Raw genomic sequence first — 20,557 nt, 5'->3', positions numbered from 1 at the left:
AAGAGGAATATGGGCTGGGTGCTGGCAAGTGAGACTAGTTTAGGTTAGAATATCTGCTCGGCAAGGACGAGTTGGATCGAAGGTTCTGTTTCCGTGCTTACGACTCTATGACTCTAAGTGCCATCCAAAGCCTTCAGACACTTATGAAAAGAGCAGACGATTTGAAAACCATGTGATCCCACATTAATTAGATGAAAGGGACACAGTGTACATGGTAAACTGACAATGCTCTTTAACTTTTACTTGGCTTTGTTTGGCATACCTATTAGCATCAGTATGTACACTAATGGGCTGACAGCACACACAGACTTGCACAGCACCAACACACAAGAAAAGGTCCTCAACTCCACAGCGACTAAAACGTATGCAATTACTAGTTGAGTTTGCATCCATGTCACAATTTTATAGAATAACCTTAGGAACCTTGATCTCGCAGTGAGTGGGACCATATATTGGTGAACACGATAGTCCACTTTTACAGTGGCAGCGCACAACAGAAATCCAAAGATCTGGGCAGGATGAAGGCCATGCCACCAAGCTGAAAAGATAAATGTTGATATGAAAGGCTGAACTTTGCTGCGTTGAAACACCATTCTCCTTAGCCAACCTGCTGTGGTTTTGTTCCATACTCGAACAAACTCGGATATCTTATTAGTTGTCTCAAGTGTCCAGATATCAGTATCGGAGAGGGTAGACTGTTGAATCCTGTCATTTTCCAATCCCAGGCCAACTAGATTGTTAAGAGATTCACTAAGAAGCCATTGAGAGTAATATGCTAATCTGAACATTAAAGCTGTTGTCCAAATCATGAAAATATCTTCAGGAACATTCCACTGAGTGGATCTTTGGTCACGATGTTTAATAACACTAACACAGTTCCTTACCGCCACTCTGAGCATATTTAACACAAAAAACTGTATGCACTTGTAAAAGAAAGACCATAAGGGTTTGGCAGTACATTTCTGATCAGACTCCTTAAGATTTTCCACGTGAGTTTTGAACCTTTGAAAGGAACACAGAGGCCCTCCGAGCAGTGCAGGGAAATATAGCATGTAGCTGAGGTACGGCAATGAACAACAGAGAGTGTCAGCATCAAAGCGATTTTGCTGTACTTTTTGAGCTGTGATCTTGATTTCGCCCTCAAGAATGTCCAATGACACTGATGTCACTCGTTGGGTTAACAGCATTAGAGATGACAGGGCTATTTGGAACCTGAATGTGAAAACAAGTATAGTTCATTTCAATAGTGATTTACCTCACTAACATTTATGTGTACAACAGTTGCTGGAATAGTGCAACCTGTTTAAAACAATTCAAATACTGGATGTGAGTAGCAGATAGAATGCATAGTTTTTAAGATTTATTTTCCCATGGCTATTGATCTCTTTGCTCAACAAACATAACACTCAGGGGCAAAATCCCTAAACAATTGATATTTCCCTGTCATAGTTAGAGAAGAGAGCGATCATTCAACCCTTTCACAGAACTACATAGTCTTTCAGTTGCAGTGCATAACTCTTTTTCCTTTGCCTTCGGCCTTACCCTGGTTACTCTGAGTCCATTCCAAATATTAGTCTTTTGTTTGTGCAAAGATTAATTTGTTCTTACATAGAACCAAAGTAGGGCACTGTGGGAAAGGAAGTTATTTGGCTCAGTTTTTGGTAGAGCTATCCAATTAATTTTAATCCCTTGCTCTTTCTTCACAACCCTGCAAAATGTTTCCTTCAAGTATTTATCGTCTTGGTCTAACTTTTTGAATTTATGACTGAATCTGCCTTATGGACCTTTCAGACAGTGCATTCCAGATCACAATATCTGGAGGTATCAAAACATGTTTGCTCTGGGTTCTTTTGTTAGTCACATTAAATTTGTGGCCTTGGTTATCAACTCTTTCACCACGAGAAACAGATTCTCCTTTTTCATTCTATCAAAACCTTCAATAATTTTTAACATCTCCATTAAATTTGTCTACAAAATAACAACCCCAACTTTTACCTGCATACACGCACACATGACATGGGTGTGGGGAAAAAATACTCACTACTGCTGTCAGGTGGTAGTGTGGGGAAAAAGAAAAAAGAGAGAAAAGAAACAACAACCTCAACTCTCCAGACTCACCACATAATGGAAGGCCCTCATTTTTTGGAGCATTCCAGTCATTCTCTTCTGCATGTCTTTAACATACTTTCTAAGGTGTGGTGCCTAGCAATGAACACAGGACTTAATATGAAGCCTGAGCAGTGTCTTATAAAGATTTAGCATAATTCCTTTGCCCTCGAGTGCCAATGGTCTATTAGTACAGCTGAGTATCACATACATTTTTTTTAACAACCTTCTCAATTTGTTTTACCACATTTGTAAAGTTACATGTATGCACCCTCTTCCTGTATCTGCCCTGGGGTAATATTCTTTCCCACTTCACCTACAGTAGTAGTTTCGAAGTCCTGTCTGTCTAGTCTCTGGCCCTCTGTTCAACACGACATTTCTGCAACTGTTGATTTGTGTGACATCACCGTTTAATCCTAATTACAACCTCTTTGAACCTGACTATGTTAGCACAATTTAAGAGGTTCATCAGCATCTGTAAATCAATTCATTCCTGTTTTTGACTGGATGAGCCATGAATGGGTCCAGTGCTTTAAAATGCAAATGTGTTTCAAGATGGCTGCGCCCGGGCTCCTGAGCCTGGATCTCATCCATTCCACCCGCTTCCATTTTCTCCTTTCCTGTCTTTTTCACTTTCCTTGTGTTTCTTCTTTCCTCAGTTTTTTTTTTAATTTTCAGTGTTTATTATTTATCATTTGGAGGTTGTGGAGACAGCAGCAGTGACAGAGCGGGCAGCGGCCGGGACCCAGTGATATACGGTTGGTGACAGCGGCTCGGTGGCTGGCGGTGAGGGATGGTGGCTCGATGGCCTGCGGTGAGGGATGATGGCTCAGTGGCCTGTGGTGAGGAATGGTGGCTCAGTGGCTTGCAGTGAGGGATGGTGGCTCGGTGGCCTGTGGTGAGGGATGGTGGCTCAGTGGCCTGCGGTGAGGGATGGTGGCTCAGTGGCTGGCAGTGAGGGATGGTGGCTCGGTGGCCAGAGGTGACGGATGGTGGCTCGGTGGCCTGCGGTGAGGGATGGTGGCTCGGTGGCTGGCGGTGAGGGATGGTGGCTCAGTGGTCGGCGGTGAGGGATGGTGGCTCGGTGGCCGGCAGAAAGGGATGGTGGCTTGGTGGCCAGCGGAGAGGGATGTGGCTCAGTGATCAGCGGTGAGGGATGGCGGAAATGGTCGCCGTTGAGGGATGGTGGTGAGGGATGGCGGTGAGGGATGGCAGCTCTGTGGATGGTGGTGAGGGATGGCAATGAGGGATGGCGGCTCAGTGGATGGTGGTGAGGGATGGCGGAAGCAGCAGTCTTCGGTGATACAGAGGTCAGGGCTGAAGCCTTGTGTGCCCGGCCATGTCTTAGCCTAGTGTGAGTGAAAGCATGGCCAGCGAGGAGGGAGAGCGAGCCCTCTTGGAGCTTCTGCAGGCCCATGGCTTAAGAAAGGACTGTAATGTTTGACATTTTAACTTTATTTCTTTGTTTTTCTCCTTTATGCTAAGAGGACTGCAGTGCTGAATTTTTAAACTTAGTTCTTTATTTTTCTATTTCTGTAACTAAAATTTTGTGCCTGGGGACCTTGTTCCTCAGATGATGCTGTGTGTGGTGACATGTTAGTTTTCACTGTACTCTTGTACCCCGTACTTAAATACAAATGACAACAGAACCTAAGTCTAAATCTAACTTGGTCATTCAATACAGTTTAGCCTTCATCTCCACTCGCTTAAGTCCAAGCATCACAGATTTGAATGGATGTGGTCTATAACTGATTTAGACATTCATTGCCAGATCTACATAGAATCGTAGAAATGTACAGCATGGAAACAGACAGGGTTCTAATCCTGTCTCCTTAGACTGCTAACTTTTCCAGGGTTATCCTTAAATGCAATATTAACATCTGCCTCATTTTCTCTACTGCAAGTTGCCTTCTCTAATACTTCTCCAGCCTCAGTTCTAAGAATATGTGTGAAGAACTCTGATATTTGTTTGCTGCTGAGATTCAGATCAACTGAACAGCTGCTTTTTCCACTTCTCATCCTTCCCCTACACCACCAAGCTAACTTCTAATGTTTCCCCATTCCCTAACCCTGAACTTGTATCTTCCTGTGCTTTCACTCCTATCTCCCCATTGATATTGACGTTGACCATATGATCCACCTACTGCTCCCTTCATGCTATTCTCACAAAACTACGGAGCACACAACTTCCCTTCTTGACTCCCATGTTAGCTGATATTGTTCTCCCTCTTCAAGTACTGGCCTTCGTTCCTTACATCAGTTGACAATATTCCTGTCTTCAAAAAAATTACTTTCCCCACCATCTTTGCAAACTGCCATGCCATCGCCAAATTCTTGTTCCTCTCCAACGTCCTTGAAGATGTTGTGTTCAGTTTTTGTGCCAATCCTTCCACGAATTTCATGTTCATAGCGCTCCCATCACTTTCACCTCCAACCATAACTGAAACTGCTTTTACTGAAGATGACATCCTTTACAATAGTGATGAAGGCAAACAACCCGTCATCAGCCTTCATCACCCAGTTGCAGCCTTTGACATTATTAACTTTACCATCCACCTCTCCTAACTACTCCATCACCATCAGATTGGTGGGAATACTCCCCACTTGCCTGGATGGGTGCAGCTCCAACAACACTTAAGAAGCTTGACGCCATCCAGGACAAAGCAGTCCGCTTGATTAGCATTGCATCTACAAGCATCCATTCCCTCCACCATGACACTCAGTAGCAGCATTGCGTACTATCTACAAGATGCATTGTGGTAATTCACAGAAGATCCTCAGACAGCACCGTCCAAACCCGTGACCACTTCCATCGAGAAGGGCAAGGGCAGCAGATATATGGGAACATCACCTTCAAGATACCCTCCAAGCCATTCACTATCCTGACTTGAAAATATATCTCCGCTCCTTCACTGTCACTCGGTCAGAATCCTGGAATTCTCTCCCAAGCAGCATTTTGGTTAAACCCACAGCGGGTGGACTGCAGCGGTTCAAGAAGTCAGGTCATCACCACCTTCTCAATGGCAACTATGGACAGGCAATAAATGCTGAGCCCAGCCAGTGACACCCACATCACAGAAAATGAATAAATAAATAAATAAAACTACAGGGTCTGTTTCTGTGCTGTACATCTCTATGATTCTATCTGGTTATATTCTTCGTCAATAAGTCCATATGATGTAAAAATAGAAATAAGATATTTGGCCCATCACGTTTTCTCTACCTTTCAATGAGATAATGGATGATCTGATAATCCTCAATTCCACTTTCCGAGCTTAGCCTCATTAATCTTGAATCCCTTATTGATTAAAAATCTGTATATCTCAGCATTGAGTATATTTAAGGACCCAGTCCCAACAGCCCTCTGCAGTAAAGAAATCCACAGACTGACTAAACTCTAACCTCTCTCACAAAGGGAAACAACATTGCAGTATCTACCCTGTCAAGCCCCCAAGATCTGTTTCCTCTCATTCTTCCAAACTCCAAGGAGCACATTGATTTGATTGAAGTCAAAGTACTACAGATGACTGTCAGGGACATTGAGGACAACAAAGAAGGTATGGTTCGGCTGCATTTAGAATACTCTGTACAGTTCTGGTCGTCACATTACCAAAAGGATGTGGACGCTTTGGAGAGGGTGCAGAGAAGGTTTCCGAGGATGTTGCCTGGTATGGAAGGTGCTAGCTATGAAGAGAGGTTGAGTAGGTTAGGTTTATTTTCACTAGAAAAACGGAGATTGAGGGGGGACCTGATTGAGGTTTACAAAATCATGAAGGGTATAGACAGGGTGGATAGAGACAAGCTTTTTCCCAGGGTGAGGGATTCAATAACGGGAGGTCATGCTTTCAAGGTGAGAGGTGGAAAGTTTAAGGGGGATACACGCGGCAAGTACTTCACACAGAGGGTGGTGGGCGTTTGGAACGCGTAGATTCATTTAAGATGTGTCTGGACAGATGCATGAGTAGGTGGGGAGCAGAGGGATATAAATGGTTAGGAATTGACCGACAGGTTTAGACAGTACATTTGGATCGGCTCAGGCTTGGAGGAGCGAAGGGCCTGTTCCGGGGCTGTAAATTTTCTTTGTTCTTTGTTCTTTGCTCTATATAGAGGAGAAGTCAAAGCCTGGGATATCCAATTGGTGAAACCTACAAGAACAGCTCATGAGAGTGTTGATAGAATCTGTAATGTATTTAAGGATCAAGGAAGGAAAGGATTTCCTTCAAGCCGGGCAATACCCCAGTCCATGCTCATTCATCATCCTCACCTCATGTAAGGTGACCCTTTGGCACGAAGCAGCTACCAGGTGGCTCTCTGCCACCCACTTCCCTCTCACAACAACCCAACAACAGGAATCCTCTCCCAGCAGCCTTTGTCTTGGTGCAGTATATGACAGCTGCAATATGATGTCTTTCAATCCTAGAGGCTTAGTCTTTCCCCCCGCCACGGGTGCCACTTTGTCAATATCGAAGCCATATTACACAATTGATTTTTAAAAATGAATTCAGGGATGTGGGTGATGCTGGCTGGACCGACATTTATTGCCCATTCCTAATTGCCCTTGACAAGGTGGTGATGAGCTGCTGTCTTGAATTGCTGCAGTCAGTTTGGAGTAGGTATTTGCACAGTGCTGTTAGATATTGACCCAGTAATAGTGTAGAAATGGGATATAGTTCCAAGTTTGGATGGGGATTAGCTTGGAGAGGAACTTGCTGTTGTGTCTGCTACCCTTGTCCTTCCAGACAGTAGTAGTTGTATATAGTTGTCTTAGGAGAATTGGTGAATTTCTCCTTGAGTATTGTTTAAGTTGTGTTCATCCAGGTAAGTGGGGAGTATTCCATCACACTCCTGACTTGTGCCTCACAAATGGTGGTCAGGCTTTGGGGAGTCAGGAGGTGAGTTACTCACTTCAGTATTCCTTACCTCTAACCTGCTTTTGTCGACACTTCGACTAGTTCAGTTCAGTTTCTGGTCAGTGGTAACCTTCCAGGATGTTGATGGATGGATTGAGGATTAATCTGGTGAGGTTTCAATTTTGCATTTGCTGTAGTACAAGGCTGTGTCTGTGTCCCACAGATTAACCCATTCTTCAAGTCTTCTACTATTTTGCGATCTCTGTGCACCCGATGATCACATCCCCCATTTTGCTTGAGCCTCTTTACATGTCCCTGCCTTATCTCCAGAGCCTCTGACTATTAACGCAACAATACCCTTGCTGAGCTTGTACCCTCCCCATATCAAGGCCGAGTGAATATGCCTCACCTTAACCAACACTACCATTTCCCCACCACCCAGCCCCACCCCCACTTTGATTCCAAGCAGTCTCCCCCTCCAAATTCCAGCCAACGATCTACAATTAACCCACTCATTATGACTGTTCCCTCATCCCCAGTGAATACAACCAGGTCACTTCCCAGATCTGAGCTGCCCAAAGCCTCAACAATGGCATGGATTAACTTTAAAACCTTAAAATCATGTACAAACCATCCTTACCCAACTGACTGTGATTCAATCCCTGGACTACAACAGCACAGATATTTGCATCGGATTAACTGCCCAAACTATTCGTGACCAAGCCTTTAGGAAAAGCCCAGGTCCTGGACTGAATGTAATGAAACACACAAATGACTGGAATTCACACTTGCCCCACTAAGTATGCTTCCCCTTTTGTCTTTCATGCAATACTCTTTCTTCAAGTTCATGTACTGTGTTTGTCAAATATGATGCTGGCATTTGCTCCAGCTTTGACATTCACGCAGCACCTTGCCATGTCCAAACCTACTTTCCCTTTTCAATTTCCTTCTCACTATGTAATGGGACCTCCAGCAGAAGGTAGCCATGGTGATTGTGGACATGCAAGGGAGCTGAGCAGGAATGCGACCAGCAGGTGGCAATGTTTAGGGAGGGCAACTGAAGTAGTTGAATGGACTCTCATTGGAAATACATTGTGTCGTTGGTGGGAAAAAAAGATCTCATGTGAAGGGAGGGCAGACAGACAAAGGGATTTCTCAGCTTAACATAACCCACGTGGTATATAATTCTTGTTTGTCCTTAATTTCCAACTGTTTGTTTTGACCTGATGCCACTAGAGTGAAGAATTCCTGCCTTATGATCTTTGGGTCTGCCAAGCTACCTGTCTGTGTTCCCTTTTGTGCTAAACTGCTTCATGTGAAAGAAAAGTTGTTGTCTTTTTTGCTGAAGTGGCACTTGAGAAGGTGACACTCATGCATTGCCTTTGTCCATTTGGATGGAGCGATGGTCCATGGAGACATTGAACCTATTCAACATGGAGTACCTAATGTAGTTGTGGTGGCTCCAGTGAAGGTAAAGCAAAGAAAATGGTCATGAAAGCTGTGTATTTATCCAGACTGGAGGCCGAAGACCTGACTCGACAAGTACACACTTGGCTTACAAGTACACACATTTTCTTTGCTTTACCTTCACTGGAGCCACCACAACTACATTAGGTACTCCATGTTGAATAGGTTCAATGTCTCCATGGACCATCGCTCCATCCAAATGGACAAAGGCAATGCATGAGTGTCACCTTCTCAAGTGCCACTTCAGCAAAAAAGACAACAACTTTTCTTTCACATGAAGCAGTTTAGCACAAAAGGGAACACAGACAGGTAGCTTGGCAGACCCAAAGATCATAAGGCAGGAATTCTTCACTCTAGTGGCATCAGGTCAAAACAAACAGTTGGAAATTAAGGACAAACAAGAATCATAACCCCACGTGGGTTATGTTAAGCTGAGAAATCCCTTTGTCTGTCTGCCCTCCCTTCACACGAGATCTTTTTTTCCCACCAACGACACAATGTATTTCCAATGAGAGTCCATTCAACTACTTCAGTTGCCCTCCCTAAACATTGCCACCTGCTGGTCGCATTCCTGCTCAGCTCCCTTGCTTATGCAGCCAAGTTTCTGAAATGTTGAGTATCTCAACTGAGCCAGGAATAATTGGGAAGAGATAATTAATTCTGACAGGTAGGGTAATTGGAACACAAGTAAATGTTTAAAGGCTTCTTATCTTGCATTTAAGGAGGGAGGATGTAATTGTGTGAGTTTAACTCAAGAATTAACCCAGCATACTTACAGAGAGGAGTATACCCTGGTTGTGAGTGTTTGCATGCCCTTTTTTGTTATTTGAAAAATCTTTTGTTGTGCTTTTGGTTGCACTTCAGACCATTGGTGGCTAAGGTGTGCATAGAGGATCCGAGCAGAATAGATCACACTGGTGTGCCAAAGGTTCATCCATCGCACAAGCACTTGAATCATTCTGGCACCTGTGATACACCATTAGACGGTTCAGCTCAGAATGATAGTGCAGTGTGACAGTATTGAGTGTTGACCATCTTCAAGGCCAAAGGGAAGCCAGAACACACTTATTAATAAATCATGGCAATTGTTGCAACTAACAGATACATGAATAAAAAAACATTGTCTTCCCTTTGGCAGATCAACAGCAGAATGTTGACCACTGACCTAATGCAATTTTCCACAAAGTTCTCATTTGCTACTCAATCAAGTCAATCTCATTGATCTTCTCAAATTTGTTTGTAATGACACAGGGCATCCAGCACATTTTTTTTATATTGGTTGTGCATTTCAGATGTATTAATTTTGGAGCAATGCTTATTTTGGTCTTTTTCACTTTTATTAATGTTTTTTTTTGGTCTATTTCCAATTGGTGCTGGAAGATATTTCCATGGTACTGTGTCTATGGATGCCTCAATGCTCCTGTTGTTACTGGAGCACATACTATACTGGCTTTGCCCATGAATTATTTGGAATTTTAAAAAAATCATTCATGGGATGACAATGTTGCTGGCTAGGCCAGTATTTATTGCTCATAGGACAGCTAAGAGTCAACCACATTGCTGTGGATCTGGAGTCACATGTAGACCATACCAGGAAAGGTAGCAATTTCCTTCACTAATGGACATTAGTGAACCTGGTGAGTTTTCCCAACAATCAACAATGGATTCATGGTCATCGTTAGACTCTTAATTCTAGATTTTTGTTGAATTCAAATTCCACCATCTGCCATGGCATGATTCAAATGTGGCATCCCCAGAACTTGACCTGGGTCTCTGGATTAATAGTCCAGTGATAATACCCCTAGGCTATCGCCTGCCCCAGGAAATGCAGGGAGAGGAAGCCTCATCTTAAATTTAAGTAAGAGCTTAATGAACGTAAACTACTGCATAATAGGGCTTTTTAATGCAGGTACTTCATGACTCTATTTGAGTTGATCTGCCTTTCTGATGCTTCCAAACTGGCTTACTGATTTGAAAGTTCTAACTGAGTTATATGTCAAAGAGTTACCGTAATTTTCTGGATGAAAATAAATTCACAAGAAGTAACCACATCTGTATGTTTACATTTTGAATGTGTCTTGTTTTCTCAATTGTCATTTTTCTTTTTAGAGACAACTGCTCAAAACTTTATTTGCAATATATTTGTATTGAATTAACTTGGGCATGTAACTCTGATTGCTGCTAGTTTTTAAACTCTTTAACTTTTGCCTTCTGCTGTAACAATGCTGACAGGTAAATGGAGGTAGAACAGTTGATTAAAGAGGATAAGTGGTTTTTAGAATGCAGCTTGTGGAGTAGAATGCATCAGAGTTCAAAGAAATCTGCCTAAATACTAAAGTCATGTCTAACACCCAGGCTGTTAGACAAGAAGACGTTGGAGCAGAAATGGACCATTTCCTATCTAGTCTGTTCGACCATTCAATGATATCTGATAATCTCAACTCCACTTTCCTGACTTTTTCTCATAACTCTTCATTTCCTTACTGATTAAAAATCTGTCTCTATTAGTCTTGAATATACTTACTGACCCAGCATTGATAGCCTCTGTGGTAAAGAACCCCACAGATTCACTATTGTCTGAGAGACAATACTCCTCTTCAACTCTGTCTCAGGCATTCATGAACATTGCCCGTAGTGTTAGGTAAGGGATAAATGTAGGGGTATGGGTGGATTGCGCTTCGGCGGGTCGGTGTGGACTTGTTGGGCCGAAGGGCCTGTTTCCACACTAAGTATTCTAATCTAATCTAAACATCACAAACAATCTTCAACTCTGGTCTCCTACGGTTGGCAATTTGCCAGTCTGGGCAGGAAACTGAACTGGGAACTGATAATGAGCGTGTGCTGTCAGATTCTTCGATCACTTTGTGTTTTATGAGAATTTCCCACTTGAGCACACTCTTGCTCTGTTCTATAAGAGCATTAAATCTTAAGAAATAGGAACAGGAGTAGCTGTCCAGTCCCTCAGGCCTGCTGTGCCATTCTATAGGACTACGGCTGATCCGACATTCCTCATGTCCACTTTCCTGTCCTTCCTCGTGTAACCCTTGTTTTCCTCTCTGATCAAGAATCTATCTCAGCCTTAAATATGCACAAGGGCTCTGCCCCCACAGCTCTCTGCAGAAAGGTGTTCCAAAGACACTCAACTCTCTGAGAGAAGAAATTGCTCCTCATGTCAGTCTTAAATTGGTGACCCTTTATTCTGAGACTATGCCTTCTGGCTGTAGGCTCTCCCATGAAGAGAAACATCCTCTTAGTATTTATCCTGTCAAACCCGTTAAGAATCCTATGTGTTTCCAGAAGATCGCCTCTCATTCTTTTAAACTCCAGGGAGTAGAGTCCGAAACTGTTTGACCTTGGCCTGGTATAGACAATCTGTCTATACCAGGAATCATCCTAGTGACCCTTCTCTAAACTGCCTCCACTGAAATGATAAATTTCCTTAAATAAAGGGATCAAAGCTACTCACAGTATTTCACGTGTGATCTCACCAGCAACATTGTAAAATATCAGTAAGACTTATTGTCTAATGGCCTAGATGTTAGACATGAGTTTAGTGTAAGTGCTAATAACTATGCTGAATTGAGATCAAGCCGATGCCTATATATATATTAGTACATAGAAAATAGAACATTACAGCGCAGTACAGGCTCTTTGGCCCTTGATGTTGTGCCAACCTTTGAAACCAATCTGAAGCCCATCTATCATACACTATTCCATTTTCATCTGCATGTCTATCCAATGACCATTTAAAACAACCTTAAAGTTGGCAAATCTACTGCTGTTGCAGGCAGGGCATGCCACACCCTTACTACTCTCTGAGTAAAGAACCTACCTCTGACATCTATCCTATAAATATCACCCCTCAATTTAAAGCTATGTCCCTTCATGCTAGCCATCACCATCCAAGGAAAAACGCTCTCACTGTCCACCCTATCTAATTCTCTGATCATCTTGTATGCTTCTATTAAGTCACCTTTTAGCCACCTTCTCTCTAACGAAAACAGCCTCAGCCTTTCCACATAAGACCTTCCCTCCATACCAGACAACATCCTGATAAATCTCCTCTGCACCCTTTCCAATGCTTCCACATCCTTCCTATAATGCGGTGATCAGAACTGTATGCAATACTCCAAGTGCAGCCGCATCAGAGTTTTGAACAGCCGCAACATGACCTCATGGCTCCAAAACCCAAACCCTCTCCCGATAAGAGCTGACACACCATATACCTTCTTAACAACTTCATCAACCTGGGTGGCAATTTTCCGGGATCTATGTACATGAACAATGAGATCTTTCTGCTCATCCATACTACCAAGAATCTTACCATTAGCCCAGTACTCTGTAGAGAGGAACCTCGATTATCCGAATGACATAGGCGAGGAGTATTATGTTCGGATAACCGAATGTTCGGATAATCGAATGCCGGATAACATAGTCTAGCCAAGCATCGGGACCTTGCGATCTTGTCCGGATTATCCGAAATTTGGATAATCGCATGCCGGGTAATCAAGGTTCTTCTGTACTCCTGTTACTCCTTCCAAAGTGAATCACCTCACACTTTTCTGCATTAAACTCTATTTGCCACCTCTCAGCCCAGCTCTGCAGCTTATCTATGTCCCTCTGTAACCTGCAACATCCTTCCACACTGTCCACAATTCCACCAACTTTAGTGTCATTTGCAAATTTACTAACCCATTCTTCTAAGCCTTCCTCCAAGTCATTTATAAAATTGACAAACCAGCAGTGGCCCCAAAACAGATCTCTGTGGTACACCACTAGTAACTAAACTCCAGGACGAACATTTCCCAACAATCAGTACCCTCTGTCTTCTTTCAGCAAGCCAATTTTTTATCCAAACCACTAAATCACCCTCGATCCCATGCCTCCATATTTTTTGCAATATGCCAAAGGCTCTGCAATCTCGTTCCTAGCTTCCCAGAGAATCCTAGGATAAATCCCATCTGGCCCAGAGGATTTATCTATTTTCACACTTTCTAGAATTGCTAACACCACCCCCTTATGAACCTCAATCCCATCTAGTCTAATAGCCTGTATTCAGTATTCTCCTCAACAACATTGTCTTTTTCCTCTGTGAGTACTGATGAAAAATATTCTTTTAGTGTCTCTCCTATCCCTCTTCAGACTCCACGGACAAATTCCCACTACTGTCCTTGAGTGGCCTAAATCTCACCCTTGTCATTCTTTCATTCCTGACATACCTATAGAAAGCTTTAGGGTTTTTCTTGATCCTACCTGCCAAGGACTTCTCATGTTCCCTCCTGGCTCTTCTTAGCTACTCTTTCCGTCTTTCTTGGCTAACTTGTAACTCTCAAGTGCCCTAATTGAGCCTTCACGTCTCATCCTCACATGAGCCTCCTCCTTCCTCTTGACAAGAGATTCAACTTCTTTAGTAAACCATGGTTCCCTCGCTCGACCACTTCCTCCCTGCCTGACCAGTACAGACTTATCTAAGACACGCAGTAGCTGTTCCTTGACCATGCTCCACATTTCAAATGTGCCCATCCCCTGCAGTTTTTTTCCCCATCTTATGCATCCTAAACCTCGTCTTATTGCATCATAATTGCCTGTCCCCCAGCTATAACTCTTGCCCTGAGGTATATACCTATCCCTTTCCATTGCTAAAGGAAACATAACCGAATTGTGATCACTATCACCAAAGTGCTCACCGACTTCCAAATCTAACACCTGGCCTGGTTCATTACCCAATACCAAATCCAGCAAGAGCCTCATCTCTTGTTAGTCTATCTATATACTGTGTCAGGAAACCTTGCACACATTGGACAAACACCGATCCATCTAAAATAATCGAACTATAGTGTTTCCAATCAATATTTGGAAAGTTAGAGCCCCCTGTAATATCTACCCTATTACTTTGCTTCTATCCAGAATCATCTTTGCAATCCTTTCCTCTACATCTCTGGAACTTTTCAGAAGCCTACAGAAAACTTCCAACAGAGTGGCCTCTTATTTCCTGTTTCTAACCTCAGCCCATATTATCTCAGTAGACTAGTCCTCATCAAATGTCCTTTCTGCCACCATAATGCTGTCCTTGACTAACAATGCCACACCTCCCCTTCTTTTACCACCTTCCTTTATCTTACTGAAACATCTAAACCCCGGAACATGCAACAACCATTCCTATCTCTGCTCTATCCATGTCTCCAAAATGGCTACAACATCGAAGTCTTGGGTACCAACCTTTGCTGCAAGTTCACCCACCTTATTCCGGATGCTCCTGGCATTGAAGTAGACACACTAAAAAACCACCTGCCAGTACACTCTTGCAATCTTGAAGCCTTATTCGTGACCTCACTACTCTCAACTTCCTTTACATTGGAGCTACAATTCAGGTTCCCATCCCCCTGCTGAAGAGCATTAGCAAACTGCACCCACCTACCCCCAGAATATTGGTACCCCTCTGATTCAGGTATAGGCCATCGCGTTTATAGAGTTCCCACCTACCCCAGAATGAACCTCAATTATCCAGGTAATAGTAATTAAAAATAATAGACTTACTTGATGTCTGTTGCTTCTTGTAGATAATATTCTTTGTAGTGTAGCCAGAGGTGGCAAAGTGTTTGCCATGTCATCTGACTGAGGAAGGTCCATTTGTGAACAATTTTAGGCTTCAGGCAGTGTATAAGTACCACTGCAAAAACAGCAGGTATGAGCACCATCACGGCATAATGCCCCATGGAAACAATCGCTAAAAGAAGTCCTCCAAACATAAGGAATATATATCTGGAAAAATATAAAAATTCTGTTCTTTAAATGAGACTACGTGAATTGCAACTTAATTGCTTAAATTGGCTTGTCTAAAAGAAATACAAATACATGCACCTACAGAGAAACTCACATACACACATGGACATGTACACTCCTATTTCAAGCCACATACGCAAACATATAGACAGAAATACAAATACACCAGCATGCATAGTCATATTTTATCTAGTCACACACATGTATGGACACAGTTATGAACTCTCTTACATGGCATCATGTTACATACACTGATACAAACAGTGTTTAACACATATACCCAAACACACAATACCAGCTAATGTATGAATGAATACTGTGAGTTCAAACTGAGGCTGAATCAGCCCTCTCAAATATGTGTAACAGATCCTAGGCCACAATTTCTAAATCAAATTCTTTGATCATTTATCTCATTGCTGCCCTTTAGAACAGTAACTAAATTTCAAGAAGCCGTTGTTGATTATAAAGCACTTTAGAATGCCCTGAAATCACGAACTGTCCTAAATAACTGCAAGTTCTTTCTTTATTTTGCAGATTTTATTTTCTCCTTCCTCAAAATAGGAAAGAGAGAAACCTAAGGGAGACTCTGTAAGTTCTTGAGGTCCAGTTTGCAAATTTGAGTGTCTAAATGGCAGGAAACCACAAGACTACTTACAAAATGTTGCAATAAATTGTTAAATTAAACTTTAAATAGAGCGGTGCAGTTTGAATATGGATTCAATGTTGCATTTCCCAGTGCATCATGCATGAGTCCTGGAATCACTCATACCTTATTGCTAGGTCCAGTCACTATCCTACTCTCAGTATTACACTAGAAGGCTCTTAGCTTCCATTCTCCTGTCTCCCCTTAGTCCTCTGTACTGACAGACAGCAGTAACTGTCCTCCACTTTAACCAGAGTCAGAGAGTATTTCCAATAAAACAAAGAGTTGCGGATGCTGGAGATCTGGTTTTAATGAAGAGGAACTGGACTTGAAACATTAACTCTGCTTTCTTCCACAGATGCCGCCAGATCTGCAAGGTTTCACCAGCAATTTCTGTTTCAGGGCTTCCTTTACTGCCAGGATCTGATGCCTGACCCAGTGCCACTAATCCCTGGAACCTGAAAATGGAATCAGCTAGTGGATCGAGCTCACATTAGATGGGTGCAAAACTCCAATCCTTCCTGTGCTATATTTCTGGGCCTCCCCCAATACCAGCAAGGTTGGGAAATTCCCACAAACCCCACTTAGCTATTGCTTTTAAACATCTGTGACAGTGTGATTCTGGCCTTGAAAAACGTACATGTGAGAAGTTATGTTTCTCAGCTTTACACCTTGTCAAACGTTTATAGTTTGAAGATGAAGGAAGGTCTTTCAGTTTTTGTAGCACCGTTTGGAAATTCTAACTCTTTCCAAGTGCTTCACAGCAACGAGACATGTTTGAAATAGTCATAATCATAGAGCCATACAGCACAGAAATAGACCCTTCGGTCAAATTAGTCTATGCCGAACATAATCCCAAACTAAACTAGTCCCACCAGCCTGCTCCTGACCTATATCCCTCCAAACCTTTCCTATTCATGTGCTTATCTAAATGGTTTTTAAACATTGTCATTATACCCACATCCACCACTTCCTCAGGAAGGTCTTTCCACATGCAAACCACCCTCTATGTAAAACAACTGCCCCTCATTTATTTTTTAAAATCGTTCTCCTCTCACTTTAAAAATGTGCCCTCTAATCTTGAAATATATTACCGAGGAGTGTACCCTCTGCAGACCAAGTAACTGACTAATCACCTTAAATTCAGATGAGCTGAAGTGGCAGTCACTTAGCTCCAGGGAGTTGCATTCAATAACCATATTGTATGAGAATGCTTGTAGTGCAGGAAATAAAGTGACCAATTTGTGCATAGCAAGATCCCACAAACAGCAATATGATAATGATCAGATACACTGTTTTAGTGGTCATGTTTGAAGGTGTAAATGTTGCCCAGGACATTGGGAGGACTCTCATGCTCTTCTTTAAAGTAGTGCCCAAGGAATTTTTACATTGACCTGAGACAGCAGGTGAAACACAGTTTTAATACATTACTTGAAAGACATCACCATTGGCAGAACAGCATTCCTCCATACTGAAATATCAGCTTAGACAAAAATCTTCAACGTATGTGTGATCACTGTCTTGTCAGAGTTAAGATATCTATTAGCTGTCATTAGCTTTCTACTTAAAAATAAATATAACTGTTGTGGGAATAAAGCGCTCAAATGTTTAAATTCTAGTTTATTTTCAACTAATTTAAAAAAGTAAACAGCATATTTTTGTATCACTGCTGCTAATTGAGCCATTTGTAACCCTTGACTCACCATAAGATAGGGCACAGGAGATATTCTTGTATTTTATGTTATGTAATCAAAGCACTTGGAACAGTTAAACAGTTTCATGATAATCAAATCCCTGCTGTCACACAACTATTTGTTTTTTCTTTTTGTTTATCTCTTTATTTAAATGCAGCAGCTGTTTACAAGAGTGAGTTCAAAATTTAGCCACGACGGCTCAGTGGTTAGCAATGCTGCCTCGCAGCACCAGGGTCCCAGGTTTGATTCCAGCCTCGGGCAACTGTCTGTGTGGAGTTTGCACGTTCTCCCCGTGTCTGCGTGGGTTTCCTCTGGATGCACTGGTTTCCTCCCACAGTCCAAAGATGTGCAGGTCAGGTGAATTGGCCATGCTAAATTGCCCATAGTGTTAAGTGCATTAGTCAGAGGGAAATGTGTCTGGGTGGGTTACTCTTCGGAGGGTGGATGTTGGCCTGTTGGGCCAAAGGGCCTGTTTCCACACTGTAGGAATCTAATCTAAAAAAAAACCCTTATTCTCATTTTGATCCACTTAACAAAGGAGAGTAAAGAATATACTTTGTAATCAAGTTAAAATAACGTTTGTTTGCTCCTTAATTTCCTAGGTCTATCTTATATAGTCTTCAAGGACTGAAAGAAACAATCAGTCAAGCTGGATTTCTGTCATTCTCTTCACAACTCAGTTCTTGTACAGAAACAAAATATTGTATATGCTAGAAATCTGAAAGAAGATCAAAAATTCTTGGAAATAGCCGGCAGCTCAGACAATATCTTGGACATTGAAATGGAGATAATGTTTCAGGCTGTTGACCTTTCATCATGATGGAGTACATTCTGGAAATGCAAATTTGTGAAAGAAACATTTTACAACACAAACAGCAATACCATACAATATCAATGATGTGTGGATATCAGTGGCATCTCTAAGAAAAGTCACCATTGTGAAAGATCTGTATCTTTTAGTGATCTTTTAGCCCTTTTGCTGTTAATCTTGTTGTGTTAAGTCTGTGTGGCCCTTCACTCCCAATTGCTAAGAAAATCTTGACTTTCAGCATTGGAAACACCTTAACCTAAAAACCATACCTCTGAACCATTAAATTGTGTTAGGAAGTCTGCTGTGTCTCAATTTAAACTAGGGAATGTTTTGGACATTCTCAAAATATGCTCTTACTTTTTCCTTGCTTGCTATTGATACAGCACATACTTTGATCATTTGCTTTTTTGTGTGAGTTAAACTGGCCTCTTGATAGGGATTTGTCTGCTTACCAGCAAGCTCTGTTTTCAACACTGTAATAAATGAGCACATTAAAGGTTGTCCCATATACTTTAAGACAGTTAACTATGTGTTTCTTCTGCAGACTAACTTGCTTGACCATTCAAGCACAATGGATCTCACCAGCATGATGTTTACCACTGCTAATCACCCGTGCTATATTAACAATAATGGTCTGATAATTAATTGCTCATCGGGGATTGGATTAACTCTGTGAATTAGTTGATTTAAAACAGGAAAATGCACTATAAGTTATAAAACAGACTATTCAGTAAACCAACAGCAAAGTAGTTGTCAGGCAGGTTTGCAACATTGTATACGCATGGTACACGTAGTCCTTAAAAGGTGAACACAGTTAAAGGCAAGATCACATCCAACAATCAGCCTGAAACTTTAATAACTCTACTTTTGTAGCTTGCATTTAGACCTGTACTCAAGCTGTGTACTGTATTTACAAATGCAAAAGTCTACAAAATGAAGTCACAAAACACTCTGTTTCCTTTTTATGCCATTCCAATATAACGTTAACTCAAGATTTGAATTCAATTTATCAGCGAAACAATTATATTTTAACACAAGTCACTGAAATCTTGACCTTCAGCATTGGATACACCTTAACCCAAAAACATACCATGGTGTTATTTCAACCGACCAAAAAAGTTCCACCTGCTTTGTTACCCACTGCTCAACTGGAAACGCACATGTTCACAACATTGAGATCACAGAACATATGCAATGGAATTAAGAACTTTTAACGATTAAAAGATAGGGCATGGTGCCACATATTACTGATAAAGCTTAGGCATTCTTACCTTGCAGTCAGGTGAAGGTGTCCTGTGATGGAGAGGTGATAGAAAGCAAGTGCAAATGGGGCACTCAGAAACTGGTGGACGGTGACTGGGTAATAGTCTAACTCAGACTGTAAAAACTCTAAATCCATCCTGTTTAATCCACTGTTTAAAACAAGTTAAAGCACATTACCTTTACAACTACCAATATGCTAAAGCATAGGTGGCAATATTTTAAAGAAAACCATAATTTGTAGCACACACCAGCACCAAACTAACATGTCATTATATAGCTTCTCCACATTTAAACAGCACTTGAGAAAATACATAATAGAAAACAATGTCAATAGACCAAGAGAAGGAAATAACTGATTAATGCTCCTGTTCCCCAGTAACTGAACAATTCAAAGGAGGCACTTAATCAAAGTGCCAGATAAGCAGCTTGAACTATCTGACTCCAAAGTATTCCTGCTGTGAACAATACAAATCCCTGGCACGTTAATTGGCTTCTAGGATCCGTAGTATTTGCCTAAAGCTTACATTTAAAACAAAATATTTTAGTTTTCATGCTCTGTTTGGGATAAGCATATGTGTATCCAGGGAACATGGGTCCGTGCACCATTAGTCTTTCACTTAGGATTACATTCCCCATGCCATGATTAAAAAGATAATGAAATTTAAATTTAATGCACTCTCTCAAAAGATTATAATTTACACTCACTGTCCACCTTATTAAATCATGGAATGTACACTGTCCTGATTGACTACTGATCTGCATTGGTCAATGTCTGACAGTGAGCTGAAGTAGAAGAGCTGAAGACAGATGCAGGATGAAACATGGGGTTATGATGAGTTGAATAGTGTGAGAGGTTGGTGTTCTGGTGGGGAGGAGATGTCTGGGAATGTTCATTCACTGATGCTAACCTGACAATAAGGGAAAGAAAATGGCTCAGTTG

The 20,557-nt window shown here is 41.8% G+C and overlaps 1 protein-coding gene across 1 annotated transcript; it reads right to left on the bottom strand.

Annotated features, from left to right (window-relative positions):
• Positions 1 to 210: 210 nt before the first annotated feature.
• On the bottom strand, positions 211 to 19,780 carry mboat4 (membrane bound O-acyltransferase domain containing 4). The gene is made up of 3 exons (XM_043706765.2): positions 19,626 to 19,780; positions 14,961 to 15,185; positions 211 to 1,212 (listed from the first exon to the last, which is right to left on the bottom strand). Exons 1-3 carry the CDS (start codon positions 19,751 to 19,753, stop codon positions 240 to 242), a joined length of 1,326 nt encoding a protein of 441 aa, XP_043562700.2. The 5' UTR covers positions 19,754 to 19,780; the 3' UTR covers positions 211 to 239.
• Positions 19,781 to 20,557: the final 777 nt, after the last annotated feature.

This window comes from Chiloscyllium plagiosum, unplaced genomic scaffold, assembly GCF_037043375.1.
Source record: "Chiloscyllium plagiosum isolate Xiang-an unplaced genomic scaffold, Cpla_swu_hap1 HiC_scaffold_2, whole genome shotgun sequence".
Lineage (NCBI taxonomy): Eukaryota > Metazoa > Chordata > Chondrichthyes > Orectolobiformes > Hemiscylliidae > Chiloscyllium > Chiloscyllium plagiosum.
Note: the sequence above shows the minus strand (reverse complement) of the source record. Positions and strands in the feature narration are given on the sequence as shown.

Bases quoted from the DNA above. Each gene is read 5' to 3' on its own strand.
- mboat4 (XM_043706765.2), bottom strand. From the start codon at position 19,753: ATGGATTTAGAGTTTTTACAGTCTGAGTTAGACTATTACCCAGTCACC. The intron at 15,186-19,625 runs GTAAGAATGCCT...ATATTTTTCCAG, and splicing joins CACCTTCACCTGACTGCAAG to ATATATATTCCTTATGTTTG. The intron at 1,213-14,960 runs GTAAGTCTATTA...TTTCACATTCAG, and splicing joins CAAGAAGCAACAGACATCAA to GTTCCAAATAGCCCTGTCAT.